The sequence below is a fragment of the Triturus cristatus genome, chromosome 7 (genome assembly GCF_964204655.1).
Source record: "Triturus cristatus chromosome 7, aTriCri1.1, whole genome shotgun sequence".
Classification (NCBI taxonomy): Eukaryota; Metazoa; Chordata; class Amphibia; order Caudata; family Salamandridae; genus Triturus; species Triturus cristatus.
Genome location: NC_140590.1, coordinates 323,514,072 through 323,528,629, shown reverse-complemented (window position 1 = coordinate 323,528,629; position 14,558 = coordinate 323,514,072). Strand labels below are relative to the sequence as shown.

At 42.2% G+C, this 14,558-nt stretch overlaps 1 protein-coding gene across 3 annotated transcripts in view; it reads right to left on the bottom strand.

Moving 5' to 3' along the window:
* PRPF31 (pre-mRNA processing factor 31) overlaps window positions 1-14,558 on the bottom strand; it is a 173,418-nt gene that overhangs the window by 110,348 nt on the left and 48,512 nt on the right. For all 3 annotated transcript variants that reach the window (XM_085616415.1, XM_085616417.1, XM_085616416.1), the window contains 2 exons: window positions 9,617-9,700; window positions 9,048-9,145 (listed from right to left, as the gene is read on the bottom strand). In XM_085616415.1, coding sequence (XP_085472541.1) covers window positions 9,048-9,145; window positions 9,617-9,700 — 182 coding nt within the window. The remainder of the gene's footprint in view (window positions 1-9,047; window positions 9,146-9,616; window positions 9,701-14,558) is intronic.

Below are 14,558 nucleotides of genomic sequence, written 5' to 3'. Positions count from 1 at the left end.
CATTCAGTCTCGTAGAAAGGCACAAACACATGCAAACACACCCAGGAGAGCCAGAGGGTAGTTCTGAGTGTGAAGGCTGTGTGTGAAACAAAAGAAGGACATACCAAGGTGCAGTTCTAAGGGTGAAAAAATCATTGGGAAATAAAGATTCGAAGTGTAAGAGTGGGTATATTAGGGAGAAATACAAGGGTGGGGATGTAAGGTGGGAAGTATTTAATGCAAAATACGAAGATGGAGAAAACGAAGAAAACAGAGGCAATAAACATAGGGAAATATAGCGGTGTAAACGTCACGGAGGCCGAACAGGGCTCCGTCGGAATGGCGGTCAGGAAAGAAATGCAAGGATCCAAATATAAACGAGGATATCGAACGAGGCAAAGCCTATAGCGGAATTCTTATTCAGGGAATGGGAAATGTGTAATGAAACATGGAAGAGAATGTAAGAGGGAAACTGCCCGGGATGGTGTAGGGGGGAGGACATTAAAGAATGCCCATAAAAGGAAGACGGGCAGAGGAGAATATATATTAGGAAAAAAAGTAAAGCTGGGAAAATAGAGGATTATAGGGAGGTAGGAGCTGAAAGAGGGGAATATACACGGAAAGCAAAATATGTGCGCAAATTCACCAAGAGGGGATTTAAGGTTGGAACTTTCAGATGGGAAATTTGTTGATGGGGTGTTGTGTGGTTTTAGTTCATGGCTGACGATGGGCACATTCCCGAGCAGAGTGGGTTGTGCTAGTGTAGAAAGGCTCCAGTAAATGCACAGCGCTGCACAGCGCCCCCTCCCAGCCCCCCTCTCCCTCGCAATGGAACCTTCCCGATCTGTGGCCAAGCAGCACACAGAGCTACTGGTGGAATGTGTGAATGAAGGAATGAAGCAGTATGAATATCAGCCCCCCCCACCCCTCCCACACACTTTCCAGACAGAGCCTACTGTATTTGCATTAAAAAGCAACCACTGCAGCCTAGCATGCATGTTCACGCACACAGGCATGCCCACGCTCATACATGAACATGTAAACAAGCAGACAGACATCCGCACAGAGGCATGGCCGCATACACACACACACAGGCACATAAGCGGCAACACAGAACCGCACTCAGACACACGCAAACATAGCCACAGGTACACACACACGCACTCGAACGCACTTCCTCATACATCTATCAATGTGTACGCTCCTATGTACCACATACAGCTCACCCTGGTCCTACGACCTGTGGATTTATTTCTCTATTTTCGCAAAGATGGGATTAAAAAATAGGGGGGGGGGGGTCGGAGAGACTGTCTGGGTGCAAAATATGTCCATCCTAAAAAGCCTTAAGTAATATCTTCAGCACAACGTGTGAAGGGACAGAGACAGGCGGATACATAATCTTGCAGGACACACATTAGCGCGCGGACCTTTATTGCAAAGTAAAACAAGCATTAAAAGTGCAATAGGTCTCGCCTTTTATTAATTTAAAGCCATTTGCTTTGCTATACAATATCATTACCAAAGTAAATGGCTTTAACTTAATCAAAGGCGAGACCTATTGCATTTTCAACGCTTTTTATTGGTTGGCATGTGTTTTTCTTCTTTTGTCCCACCCCCGAGTAATAGCCGCTTTACCATCGGTTTGCTGGGCTAACTTGTATAATTTTAGTGCTCACTTTTAGGGAACTCGTTTTAAAAATCTCCATGAGAGTGCATATTTCTTCCAGCTCTCTCCCTCGTGCTTCCCCACCACCCTGGCTCCTAGTTGCTTTTTTATTGAAAGAGAGGGGGGCGGTGGTGGTGTTCTGGTGCCATACCTAAGAATCACTTGGCTGTGCCCAAAAGTCATTGAACCATCAACAAGAGGAGCTCAGTCGGAACCTACAGCGCGGATGGTGAGTGACTATAAACCACTCACTACGCCAGAGTGCTTTGGGGTTGGACATGGCACTACATATTAATGCTACGATGGTGTGTACAGTCCTCACATGACCCCAGCATACATTATTTTTATGATGGGGTGGGACGGGAGTGAAGAAATCATCATGCTAATATACAATATGCAGCTTCCATCACTACCTTCAGACGAAAGTGACAGTCTGGAAGCGGAAGTCAGTAGCAAACACTGCACTCAAGCAGACTCGCACAGAAACAGCTTGCACACGTGCCACCACCACAGGCTACTGAACCCATCGGCATGGCGTGAGTTCGTGCACACAGCACTCGTGCAAGTCTGTGAAAGGGCCACAGTGCACTTATGCAGCACAAGGTTGTGCTGGTACTTGCACACTTGTCAGAATGACATGCATGGTCACATACAGCACTCACAAAGAACTACACATAGGGCCACCCTGTTCCCCTACCATCACCACCATAGAATCATGTGAGCACCACCAGCACAACAGCTCGCACAGGAGCAGGGCACATAGAAGACACACAGTCAGCTTCTCAATACTGCTGGCTTCTCTGCGCCTGAAAGCCGCTGGTATCAGTGCACTTTATGAACCTTATCGTCATCTCACAGGGGACGTGCTGCCTCATGTCGTGTACTCCCAAATGTGGGAATTATGTTTTTTTTTTTTGTTTGCAGACACTGCTTATTGGTAGATAAAAATCAAAGTACCGATAACAAATTTAATTAAGAGTTTTAATTAAAGTAAGACTCGGCAACAAAATTGAGAAATGTTGGAAAACACCCCAAACTTCGCGAAACTCAGAATTTCTTATACCTGGCCACGTTTGGAGCATTGCAAACCCATGGGCGTCACCACGTCCAGTTTTAAGGAAAAACAAAGGTGGTGGTGTTCCACAAGGGAAATATCCGCACTTTCAGTTTAACGTTAGATTATTGTTCATTTAAAGCGTGAAAAAATATACAACGGGTGCCCCACCCTAAGAAAGCCTACCACCAAACGTCCAGTTTTAGTTGCTCGCTGGGCAGGAGGAGGTGGGGGCGGGGGGCTGCCTGAATCTTGCAGCCTTTACAAAAAGAATATGCCTCCTTATCCCGCAGTCTTTTTGTCCGCAGGGAATCAACGAGGTCGTTACAACGACCGCGTTGTGATTCCGCATACCATTACTCCGCAAGTCAGAACAACGACTTGCGGAGGGGGGGCGTTGGATGGTGGAATAGTATAATTTACTATTCCAACTCCAGTCTGTGCGGACAGTAGGGAAGGTGTTGGATTTTAAATCCAACACCTTCCCCCCGCAATTCGATGTTCCGACTTGCGGAGTAATGGTATGCGGAATCACAACGCGGTCGTTGTAACGACCGCGTTGTGATTCCCTGCGTACAAAAAGTTTCGTTATAAACGTTGTTTACCTTACAAAAACAGATATTCAATAACTAGTTGCAAATTAAAATTCAGACAGCACTTCTCAACTCGGACTGTAGAAATCCCACCCAGACGAGTGTGAGGGTCTCTAAGCCCTGGCAGCTGCTGTCTGAACACCACTCTCCCACCCCCTGAAGAGGGGCGACCCCTGAAAGTTGAAACCCAGTGGAATCAGCAACGAGTGACCCCAAGAAAGGGTAACCAGACACAGTCCCCTGCTGGGATCTCCTGTAGATCGAGTCACCATTACAGAGTTGGGTTTATTGCATCACCAAGTTCATTCTCTGTCCAGCATCTTTATTCTCGGTTTTGTTAAAATTGCTGTACAAAACTGCACCCCAAGAAGGTAGGAGCACCGATGTTGTATTGTGAAAATAGATTGGCGGACACGTGAGGTGCACAAGTGCCACACTGTGCTGCCTTTTGTCATGTGCCATACGTACTTCGTGATGCGCTCTGTCTCCAGGTGTGGTAGTAGCCACTGTCACACCCCCAGATCAGGAAATACAAAAAACACAGTTGTGACAACCCTTTTGACTAGGATGACAGGTTATCAGTTTGTTTCTCTTGTGGTTGCAGCGCCACTAGAGGGCAGAATGTTCTAACAAATTAAACAAAGGCTTCTCGAAGCTCGAGGGGATTTAAATCCCCCTCGAACTTCGAGAGGCTTTTGTAAAACATTGGAATGTTGCTCTACGGGCCTTTACCGGCCCGTAGAAGCATGGAGCACTCCATTGTCTACAATGGAGTGCTCCACATTCCAATGTTCTAATATCTGGGTAGTTCGGTTATTTGTGGTAATGTTTGCTAGATTAACTTCCCCTAATAATAACAATGTTTGGTACTGAGGCCTCTCTGCTCATATCAAACACAACAAAGTAGGCCAAACTGAAATATAGCAAACCCTGACATCTTTTAAACTAAATAGTATTTTAGTCGTGCTGCACGTTTATTTATTATTTATTTTGGTGTTTTGTAGCGCAGCAGCAGGTGGCCTTGTGCACAGACATAGCAGAAAGCATAAACAGGCAGGCTGGTAGAGATATAGGTGGATCGATGGATTCAGAGATAAACAAAAATAAATAGACAGACAACTATTAATGCAGACAAAAGTTGACATCTGTGTCATGGTTGTGAGGTTAATCTGTCCTGGGGAGTCCAGTCCTTTCGTCCTTGTACTCGGATTATCCAAAAGGCATCAGAACAGTTTACACAGATTGTTAGATCATCGTTTTCCTTGGAGATCTGGAGGAAAACATTCATTGGCCTGTGTCTATCTCCGCCTCAGGGTCTGTTACAAAGAAATAATTTCGAAGCACCCGGTACGGTTATTAAATAAATTAAGGCACACGGAAGCACCCGGTACGATTATTAAATAAATTAAGGCGCGCGGGTCTGCTGTGTCGGAGGTGGTAGGGGTCTGCTTTGGAGGAAAAGGCATTAAGCATACCGGCGCTATTAATAAATAAATGGAGGTGCACTGCGAGCGCTGCTTTGCCTTTACCAAAATGCTGATCCCGTTATGTCTGTGATGAGCGCGTGGAGGAGAGATCGGGCAGAACAGGACAACGAAGAGGATCTGATGTAATGGCTGGAGCGAGCGTCTGATGCAAGGGAACCGGTTTCGAGCCAGCGCTCTGATACCTTTGAAGTGCCGGTACAAGCGCGCGGTGGGAGCGTGTGAAAGCTTCCATCACTAGAGGAGACGCCATGTGCGTGCACATTGCCTGTCCGTGTGCGCCCATGGTTTGTCTCCCTTCGCGCACCAAAGCCACGACAATAGAGTCTCGCCAAGGCAAAGCAGCGCATGCGCTGCATTCGCTAGGCAAGACCTAAAAAACTAGAAACAAGATGCGGGAGCTGCTGTGTGCGTGTGCGGTTGCGAGCAGCATATGTTTCCAATTATCGTGCCCGGATCTGGGCACGATAATTGGAAGTCGAAGTAATCATTTAAGGAGTTTCGCGCAAATCAGTGAAGAGTTATCTTTTGAGAATGGGGTATGTGTGAGGAATGGTCTTTTTGTACCGCCTGTTTCCTTCAGAGAGAGGATGATCAACATTGCACATGAGGGCCATTCAGGGGTTTCTGCTACATGTAAGAAATTAAAAGACATCTACTGGTGGCCAGGCATGGACAAACAAGTAGCTCTTTTTGTTGACGTTTGTCCAAGTTGTGTTGTTTTAGACAAACACTGGAAATTAGGCAAGAAACCTTTGTTTCCAGTTCCGTTTCCAGATTCTCCATGTGATAAAATGGCTTTAGATTTTTCAGGGCCTTTCACCTTGTTGCCTTCAGAGAAGAAATATGGTTTAATTGCCATTGATTATCACTCTGAATGGATTTATTACTCATTTGTGCAATAGGCCAATTCTTCTACTGTTATTTCTTTTCTTGAAAGTCTTTTTAGACTTGAGGGTGCTCCTTTCATTTCTCATCAAGTTACCAATTTTTTTGAAGTCATACACTGTCAAGTTGCCTTGTATAGTCCATCCTCCAATGGTCTTGTCGAGAGGGCTAATCGCTTTCTCAAGGGAGGAGTTCAAACCGCCATTGCAGCCAATGTTGATGTGGGTGTTTTTTGCAAAAAAAGTTTAATACATATCTCACAGCACCTCATTCCACCAGTAGTATTACACCTTTTAAGGCACTCCGGGGTAGAGAAGCTAGATCGAAGCTTATGCCCAAGTGGTTTAGTGACTATGCCTGGTCTAAAAAGAGAAAGTCTTTGGAGGATCTCAATTAACAGGGTTGCTGCCAAGCAGTTCTACAAAAGAAAACTTATGATGGTGCTTCTAAATCCAAATCTGCTGATGTAGCAGTGAATGATTGGGTTCTCATCAAGACTCCCTACAGAGTATGCAAAGGTCAGTCTAAATTTACGCTACCAGTCTGTGTTGTCAAAATCACCAAACCTGTTTTATTAGAAGATAGAGGTTGGTGAAACAAAGACAATATCGTCAAACTTACAGACACACAAGTTGAACTCTTTAAAAAAAAAAAAAAAAAAAAAGTTTATGCCAATAGGTCTGATGAAGAAGATTCCGATTTTACCTTTGGTCCTGGTTTTGATATTATAAATTTTTTTGTACTCTTTTTCGTGCTTTTGTCTTTTTGTGTTTAATGGAGGGTGGGGGGGGGGGGGGGGGGGTAAGTTGCTTCCTGATTTTTTAATACTATGAATGTTCTCATGGAATTCTACTATGTCATGTGTTGTTCCACCCTGGCTCTGGCAGTTGCTTCTATGGTTCTTTGCCGTGCAGCTGCCTCTGCCATGGTCTCCTTTCTGTACTGCCTCTCGCTTTGTTTGGAATAAAACTCCTTTGGATTAAGCCTACGTCTCTGCGAGTTTCCTCCTTTCATCCCCACCACAAATGGGGAAAAGCACAGGCGAGCACAAGGAGGGGAGTGGGGAGAGGCTAATGTTGATCGAGAGCATCATGGAGTGAAAGGGTAGAGAAGTACACTAAAACACATGCACTCTCGTAAAGTGCTGAACACAAAAGAAAGCACTTAATCAAGGGATAGTAAAGAGGCAATGGGTAGGACAAACACGATGGACAAGCTGGGACACGAAAAGAGCAAGCAAATGAGTGGCAAAAAAGCCAAGCTATAAAATAGTTGGGCTCCTAGTCCCTTTACATTCTTGGTAAGCCACAATATGACTTGCAACAGACCGTGCATGCTCTGTCTAATAGGTCCACCCTAAACAGTCTCTAAACATTACGCTGGCTCTGCAAATGTTCAGGGAAGTGAAATGAGCTGCTGTCCCACTGGTGGATCCATTGACTGCCCACTAGGGTCTAAATGGCCTCCATAGTACCGGACCCTAAGATTTAATCTAAAGAATGTGATAAGGCAAAATAACTCTAAATCAACTCACATACAGCAACAACTCACACCGAAGGGGCAACTACTGATGAATCTGAAAAGGCCAACATATCTTGCTTTTTCATGAAGCCTAGAAGTAGCAAAATGAACGTGCTATCTGTCCCAAGAGCCAAGAAGTTGAAGCAAGGAAAGCTCCACAACTACCTTCACAAACAAATATTACAGGCATTTAATTTTTTATTAAACAGAGCACATTAAATTGAGAATATAACACAAGGCCTCACTAAAGGAGGAGCGGATGGCAATCCTAGCAGTCTTGGTAGAAAGGTTGGAGCAGTTGCATAGTGATAGTAGCAAAGACATCAATGAACTTAAAGATATGCAAAATCTCCACAATAGAATAAAAACAAAGGAGCAGCTGGTACAAAACAAAATCCCAGAAAATGAACTGAAGAGTAATGACCTCAATTCTGGAATCACTAATAATTGAGAAATGTAAGGATATTGAGAATAGATGCAAAATGGATAAAGTATTTTAACAGGAAAGAGGACAGTGAGGTAAAGAACCCAGAGAAGCACATAGCCGATTTTTTTCAACAGTTTTGAAGGACAGTTGATCATTTCAGAAAATGGATTAAGCACACAGAGCTGGAAGGAAATGTGCAAATACACGCCTGTCTAAGATGTGAACATTAAAATGTCCTCTTACTCAGAGAGAATCTTAAGAGAAACCAAATTGCAGGGTCAAACAGCATCATTACTGCCAAATAATAGGATAAATGTCTACTAAATAAGGTACAAGTGGGCATATCAGGCTTGTCTACAATTTCATTGGGGAGTTCAGGAGAGACACTGCAGCACTGGAAAAATTGATTTACTAAGACTGTTGATGAGGGGAGTGAGGAGGCAAACCAACTGGAAATTTTGGAAAACATGCTTGAATAAATGGAAATGTAAAGTGACAGGAGACAAAAGGAGAAGACTTTGTAAGAGTAACGTCAGATGCCAACAAGCTGTGACTTAAGTGGCAATCAGTGAAAGAATAACTCACAGAAACCGACAGGATATACAACATTCATCAATTGTGGTGCCAGAGGCATGATATGCAAGGTTACATTAGAAATCACTATGGAAAGTAACGCAAGATGGAGCGAACGGTCAGCTATTGCTTTCCATCGTTCTCTCGCCTAAAATCTAAAAGGTGGAAGGAAAGTCATAGGCACTAGATAACCCACCGAGTAAAACTACCCACTCTGGGGGGTACGTTCAGGCGGGTTAATTTAATATTTTCTATGCTTCTGTATTATCAGGGAGGTCATTGTTACTGGATAAAGTTATTAGTTGACGGAGGGAATTATCTTGACACACACAAAGACGACAGAAGATATTTATGATCAAAATACTCTTACACTATTAAAATGCAAGTAACATCACTGAAGCATGACAGCTCAATTCACCCAGTAATTGTATCAAGTTATGGGGACACAAACCCCTGGAATCCATTATCATCTCCCTTTAAGAGACATCACATTCAAAAGGAACAAATTAGCAAATTAGGCTAAAACAGCCAAAATGCCATACTCTGTACATGGCATTAGCCATCTATTTAATATCGTGGGTTGCCATCTTAATACACTAGAATATGCCAGTCACATGAATAGGTGGAAAAAAGGATCCTTAAGGACACGTAGAAGTAGATCAACAGGGCTAAAAGATAACCATGGCCAACATATTCTTCAAAAATTGGATAAGATTGGTTCCTGCTACATGCTCCTATGACTACATGCTCCTATTATTAAAGCCATAACCACAGTGCATGCACATGCTACGCTGGCCTGGTCACACTGAATGCCATCTTGTCCAGCTCTCACATTCGAGACGATGAGAAGGTATACCCTTACCTTCACTGTTCGAATGTAATCCAGGGCATTGGGGACCAGAGACTCCAATTCAGGAAACCTCTTGGAATACTTATCCCGAATAAACTTATGAATTATATCTATGGAGAAAGTAGAATGTTAAGAAACAAAACATTTTCTTCATGTTCAAAATAATGACATTAAAAAAAATTCCTGTCATGATTTATTTTCTGTAGAGCGCTTTAATTCACACTGTCCAGTTGTACATCTTAAACTTGCTCAAAAAATGAAAAAGGAGCCACCTTACCTACGCCTGTATGGAAGTGTGTATTCTCTCTGAAATGAAAGATTTAACCTAGCTTATGAACGTACCAATAACTAAGTCATTATCTTGGATGCCATAACAGAGCAATTCAATGATGGTTAACCAAAACTATTTAACCAATGCCTTATTAAAACAAAAATATTTTTTTGTAGGTTCTTCTGTTTCTTTTATCAATTTCTTTGCTTATGGTGGTAAGGCCCTGAAATGGGAAAGAACATCTTCAGGGCTACAGCTTACAATGAGCGATGAAGTGCTGGAAGAACCGTTGAGTAAATTAAGTACTTACTCAGCTCGTTTTCAATTTCCACTGTCAGGTTGTTGGCATCAACAATGACACGGTACTCTGGTGCAGCTTCGATAGGCCCAATAACTATAAGGAAAAAGAATCCTTGAGTAGACCATAAACCAAAAGCATGCCACACAATACAATACAGGCTTAAAACCGACAGTCTGGATGATGGTGTCCAGATTATGAAAAAGATTTTAAAATAGCAAGTCAGAAATTACTTGCTTCCAATGGACAGTTTTTTCTTTTCCTAGATATTAGTATTTAATGGAATTTGTAAAATCTTTAACAGAAACCCTGTACAGATCACACTCAAACTATATGGTGGATCAGTTTCTAAACAGTGAGGAAACCTGACTAACGAGAAAATATCACAGGAGACTGGCGAGAATGTCAGTTGTGAGAAAGTAGTGATGGGCAGTGTTAGTACTGCCAGTCATACTGGGCCTGTATTGCCAAAAAGAATGACTCTGGTGGTAGACTCAGAGTGTGGGACGGGAGAACGTTGCCCTTCGTGATCTAGGAAGGATGTCAAGGAGTCCGGAATACTGAAACATCTGAATTCAGCACATGCTCGCTTGGAGAGCAGTATAGGCTGATCGCTAGGCGCATGTAGTAACTATGAGCAGGAAGAATATCAGATTTAGAGGTTGGTCAGGGAGGGAGAAAGGTGCACTTGCATTGATGACAAACATGACAGGCATATACTGCACAGGAGAAGCCAAGGACAGTCTTTGGGGACACCCAGTAGTATTGAGAGCAACATAAACATCTAGAGAAGAGCCAAGAGAGTTGTGATCTTTTCCACGGATTAGGTAGGGAAGGGTGGGGTGATCAGAGTTTCACGAGGCATTGTACACTTTGTTTAGTTGATAAGTGATACGTTTTGCCTCGAAGGTGATAATTACTAGCCTGGATAGCAGAACCTTTAGCACATTTCTAGTGTTAATGGTTATGGCTCATGCAAGCTGCTGATTTAGGTACCAAGCTTTGGCAGTAGCCTTATTGTTGATTATCCTATGGGCAGATCTTTTCATGGTTTTAGTTACAGCTTCGCCCGTACAACAATTGCTTGGATTTTGTACATGCTTGTTTAGTCTACAAAAACACAAACAAAAGACCCATCACTGTGGCGAAGCCAAGAGAGGAAAGAGTAATTAGTACGGCAAGATAGTCAACTGTACTGAATGCAGCAGAGAGGTAAGAAAGGGTACAAATAGAAGAAAGGTGGCGATGGTAAGCAAGAACTGATTAAGCTGAATGCATACAAGATAATTTCTGTGGAGTATGCGGACGGTGGTGGATATTGCAGATTGTATGAAATGATCACCTCTGCTCTGAACACCATAGTAGTGTGAGAATCCGGAGAAGCTGAGAGAGACTGGGTTGGTAATCCATTTCTCAGACCACTGCCTATTTGATGTACTACCCTTTAAACTGGCTGCATTTATACGACACAACCAATTCAAAGCAATACCTGCTATTACCTACAAAAAGAGTAGGACAACCTACTGCTCATCTAAAGTGAGAAGCCACTCTAAGAACAAATATACGCCCTCAGTCATCAAAAAATTAATTAAATCAATACTCCCTGCCCAGAAAGAGTAGCTGAGACTGCTCTGACTTGAGATCCCAGCTTACCTTATGCTAAATCGCCCCACTCCTATTCACCTTATCTTAATTTGTCATTTTTATGGACCCTATACCCACAATCCTCAATTTAATCCATAACCACCACCCCTGCTAATCCAGCTAATTCAAGGTATACTTTCAGCACACACATCACAATCTCAAGACACAACTGATCTATTACTTCAGACCCCATATTACTCCTCACCCAAAGTGTTGTCCCCAACTGTCCAAACACATCCTGGATATGATGGCCCTGGATGCTGGCCTTTTCCTTGTTGCACGTCCCCCAGCTTACCATACGTCATTCCTAACTGCCCCTTAGTCTCTGAAATTGTGCCCATGAAAGTTTACCTAGTCATCCTTGAGGTGCCTCCTGCTCACCTTATCCTCAAACTTGGGGCACTATTATAAAACCAATATAATGCTCTAGCACATCTCCACCTCTTCCCAGACCTCACAGTACCCATGCTCCTGCTCCTTCTCCTTCATAAAAGTATGCATCCATCACTTTTTCCTGTGAACTTATTTCCCCACAGGTAAAATCTGAATTTCTCCATTGCTCACTTTACAGCCAAAGCTTCTTTTACAAATTACACTATAATTTGGGGAGAGGAGTTGGCCTAACGACTAGGGCGGTCTACCTCGATTCTGGGGAACTGGGTTCGAGTCTCAGCAATGACGCTGAACATCCTGTGAATCTGGGCAAATCACTTAATCTCCCCGTGCCTAACAAAAATGAATGTGTCCACATGTAAAGCAACTGGTGCTATGTAAAGCGGTCCGATACCAGATTCGGGTCATGTTCGCGCTATATAAAACTCTGTAAAATAAAAAATAAATAATTTAATTCTGCTCCTTTCAAACATCTGGATGCAAAAGCTATTGTTCTTACCTCTCCATTCACTTATTGACTTAACAGTCTCTCTCAAGATTTTTGACCATCACAACCTCTCGCACAGTCCCCAGTCCAAATAAACTCACTTTTCTTTTTTTGTTAAAACTCTTATGCATTGAGTTTTTTCAGCCAAATTGTTAACAAATTGCAAATCTATCATTCCAAGAAAAGACAACACTTCCACTTTGTCCTTCAACCTTTCCAATCCTACCACTATATCCACTAGCTCTTTCCTAGGAAATACCCTTTGCTCATTCACACACTAACCCAAAAATATAAATTTTGTTTTGTTGCTGAAACATTTTTTTCTTAAAGTTAAACAATTGTTCTTTAAAATGTTTCACTCTTTCATCATGCTCGTTTTCATTAGAACCTTAAATTAACACATCATCCTGATAGAAAAGAGTTCTCTGAACATCCCTATTCAGCTTAAACATGACCATTTGGAATACAGATGCCGCTGTTACCAAAACAAAACGCATTCTCAAAAAAATGAATGCTCCCATTGGAGTGAGGAACGCAGTTACTCAATAGTTGTTGGAGTTTGACCTGGTTGTAAGCTGAAGCCAAGTCGAACGTTGTGAATAAATGTGCCCCATCTAGTGATGAGAACACCTCTTTAAGATTAGGTAAGGGGAACTTGTCCACCACAACCTCCTTGTTTAGGGCTCACAGATCAATACATAATCTGATATCTCCATTACTCTTCTTGTCACCAGAACTGGAGATAACCACTCTATTGCTTCCACTGGAGTAATTACACCAGTCTCACACAGCTTGTCTAATTTTTTATGCACCTCTTGTTTCACACATAATGGTAATCTATGGACTCTAGCAGTCACTGATTTAGCTTCTTTTTTCAATGTAATATGATGCACATAGTTCTTAAGACATCCTAAATTTTCGTTAAACCCTGCAGGCACAACTGATCTACAAAATTCAAATGTGACTTCTCCACTTGCTTTATCTGTACATGTGGAACTGCATTAGGATCTAATACTAACGTTTTCCTACTCTACCTTTTGTAGACAGATATAGTGGCTAGAAAATACCCCCATCTCTCTATTGGCTTCCCTCATTAACCACCTGGTATTGCATCCATTTTTTCTAAAACTTATTTTGCTTGAAAGAGATTCTGATAAACATTCTTTGAAATAATAGTCAACTAAGAACATGAAACAAACATAACTTGAATGTTGTTTCCTCCAATGTTGACCCACCCTTCAGGATTACCTCCTGGTTTCCCATTAACTTGCAAAATAAACTCATCGGAACGCACATGTTGTACTTCTTGAACCTTTTTTCCCACACTTCCACAACATTTAGCAAAGTGTCATTTTCTGTTAAGCTCATTACAACTGGCATTTACTACAGGGCAATTTTTACTATTAGCCACATCTATAACACCGTTCGTTAAATATCCTTTTCTTTTGCTCTATCTTGTTTTTCATTTTTTTTTTTTTACTACCATTCTGTCTGTTTTTATGTCATTTTTCTTTAGTTCAGAGAGACAACAATTATCACCTCATGTAGATCTAGTTCATTTTTAAGCCATGACTCTCCATGGATTTTGTCAGAATTGCAACACAAGAATTGATTCCTAATTCTTGCTTCAGACGAAATCCTAAATTTGTAGGTAGCAGCCAATTTACCTAATGCAGTAATCTATTCTTCCACCGTTTCATTTTCTTCTGGCCTCCGTTTGTCAAAACGATACCGCTCTAGAACAGTAGATGCCGTAGGCAGAAAATGAATTTGAGGTGTGCGTGAAGAAACTACATCTACAAGACCTCTTTCCACATCTCACAACAATTCGGGTACATTTTCTCATATTTCCTGACCTTCTGCCCCTAAGCAATGTAACAAAAAAGTGACTCTTCCTACATTAGAACCACATTTTTTTGCATAATTTTTCAAAACGTTCTTCCATTTCACCAATCTAAGAGAGGGCTCACCTGGATTGCTCAGGAAAAATGAGACAGGTGTTATATTTTGCATCACTGCCTCCAGGATAACTTTATCCACTAAATCTAAAAAATTGGAACCGCAAAACAATTACTACTACTTTTAGTGTTTCTAAATGCCGGTCTCACTCAAAATAATAATAATATTTCACTACCTTTCTATTGCATAACGTGCTTAAATGGTCACAAAACACTAATAAGCACTTATTTTCAGACACAACAAGCATGCCAATAGCTGTCGAAAAATGTACACAGTGTCAAACACGAGCCAATCTCTAATGAGATCCAGGGAAAGTAACAAAAACTGCTGTGCAGAAAATGGTCTGTAGACGGCACTAGGTCCAAACTCAGACAGCACACTGGTATTTTGTGGTCACGCTTGGTAGTAAACAGGAAAAGACGCTTGAAACAGTTACCCAGATACCGCTGACTTGACATGTGTGGGACACAG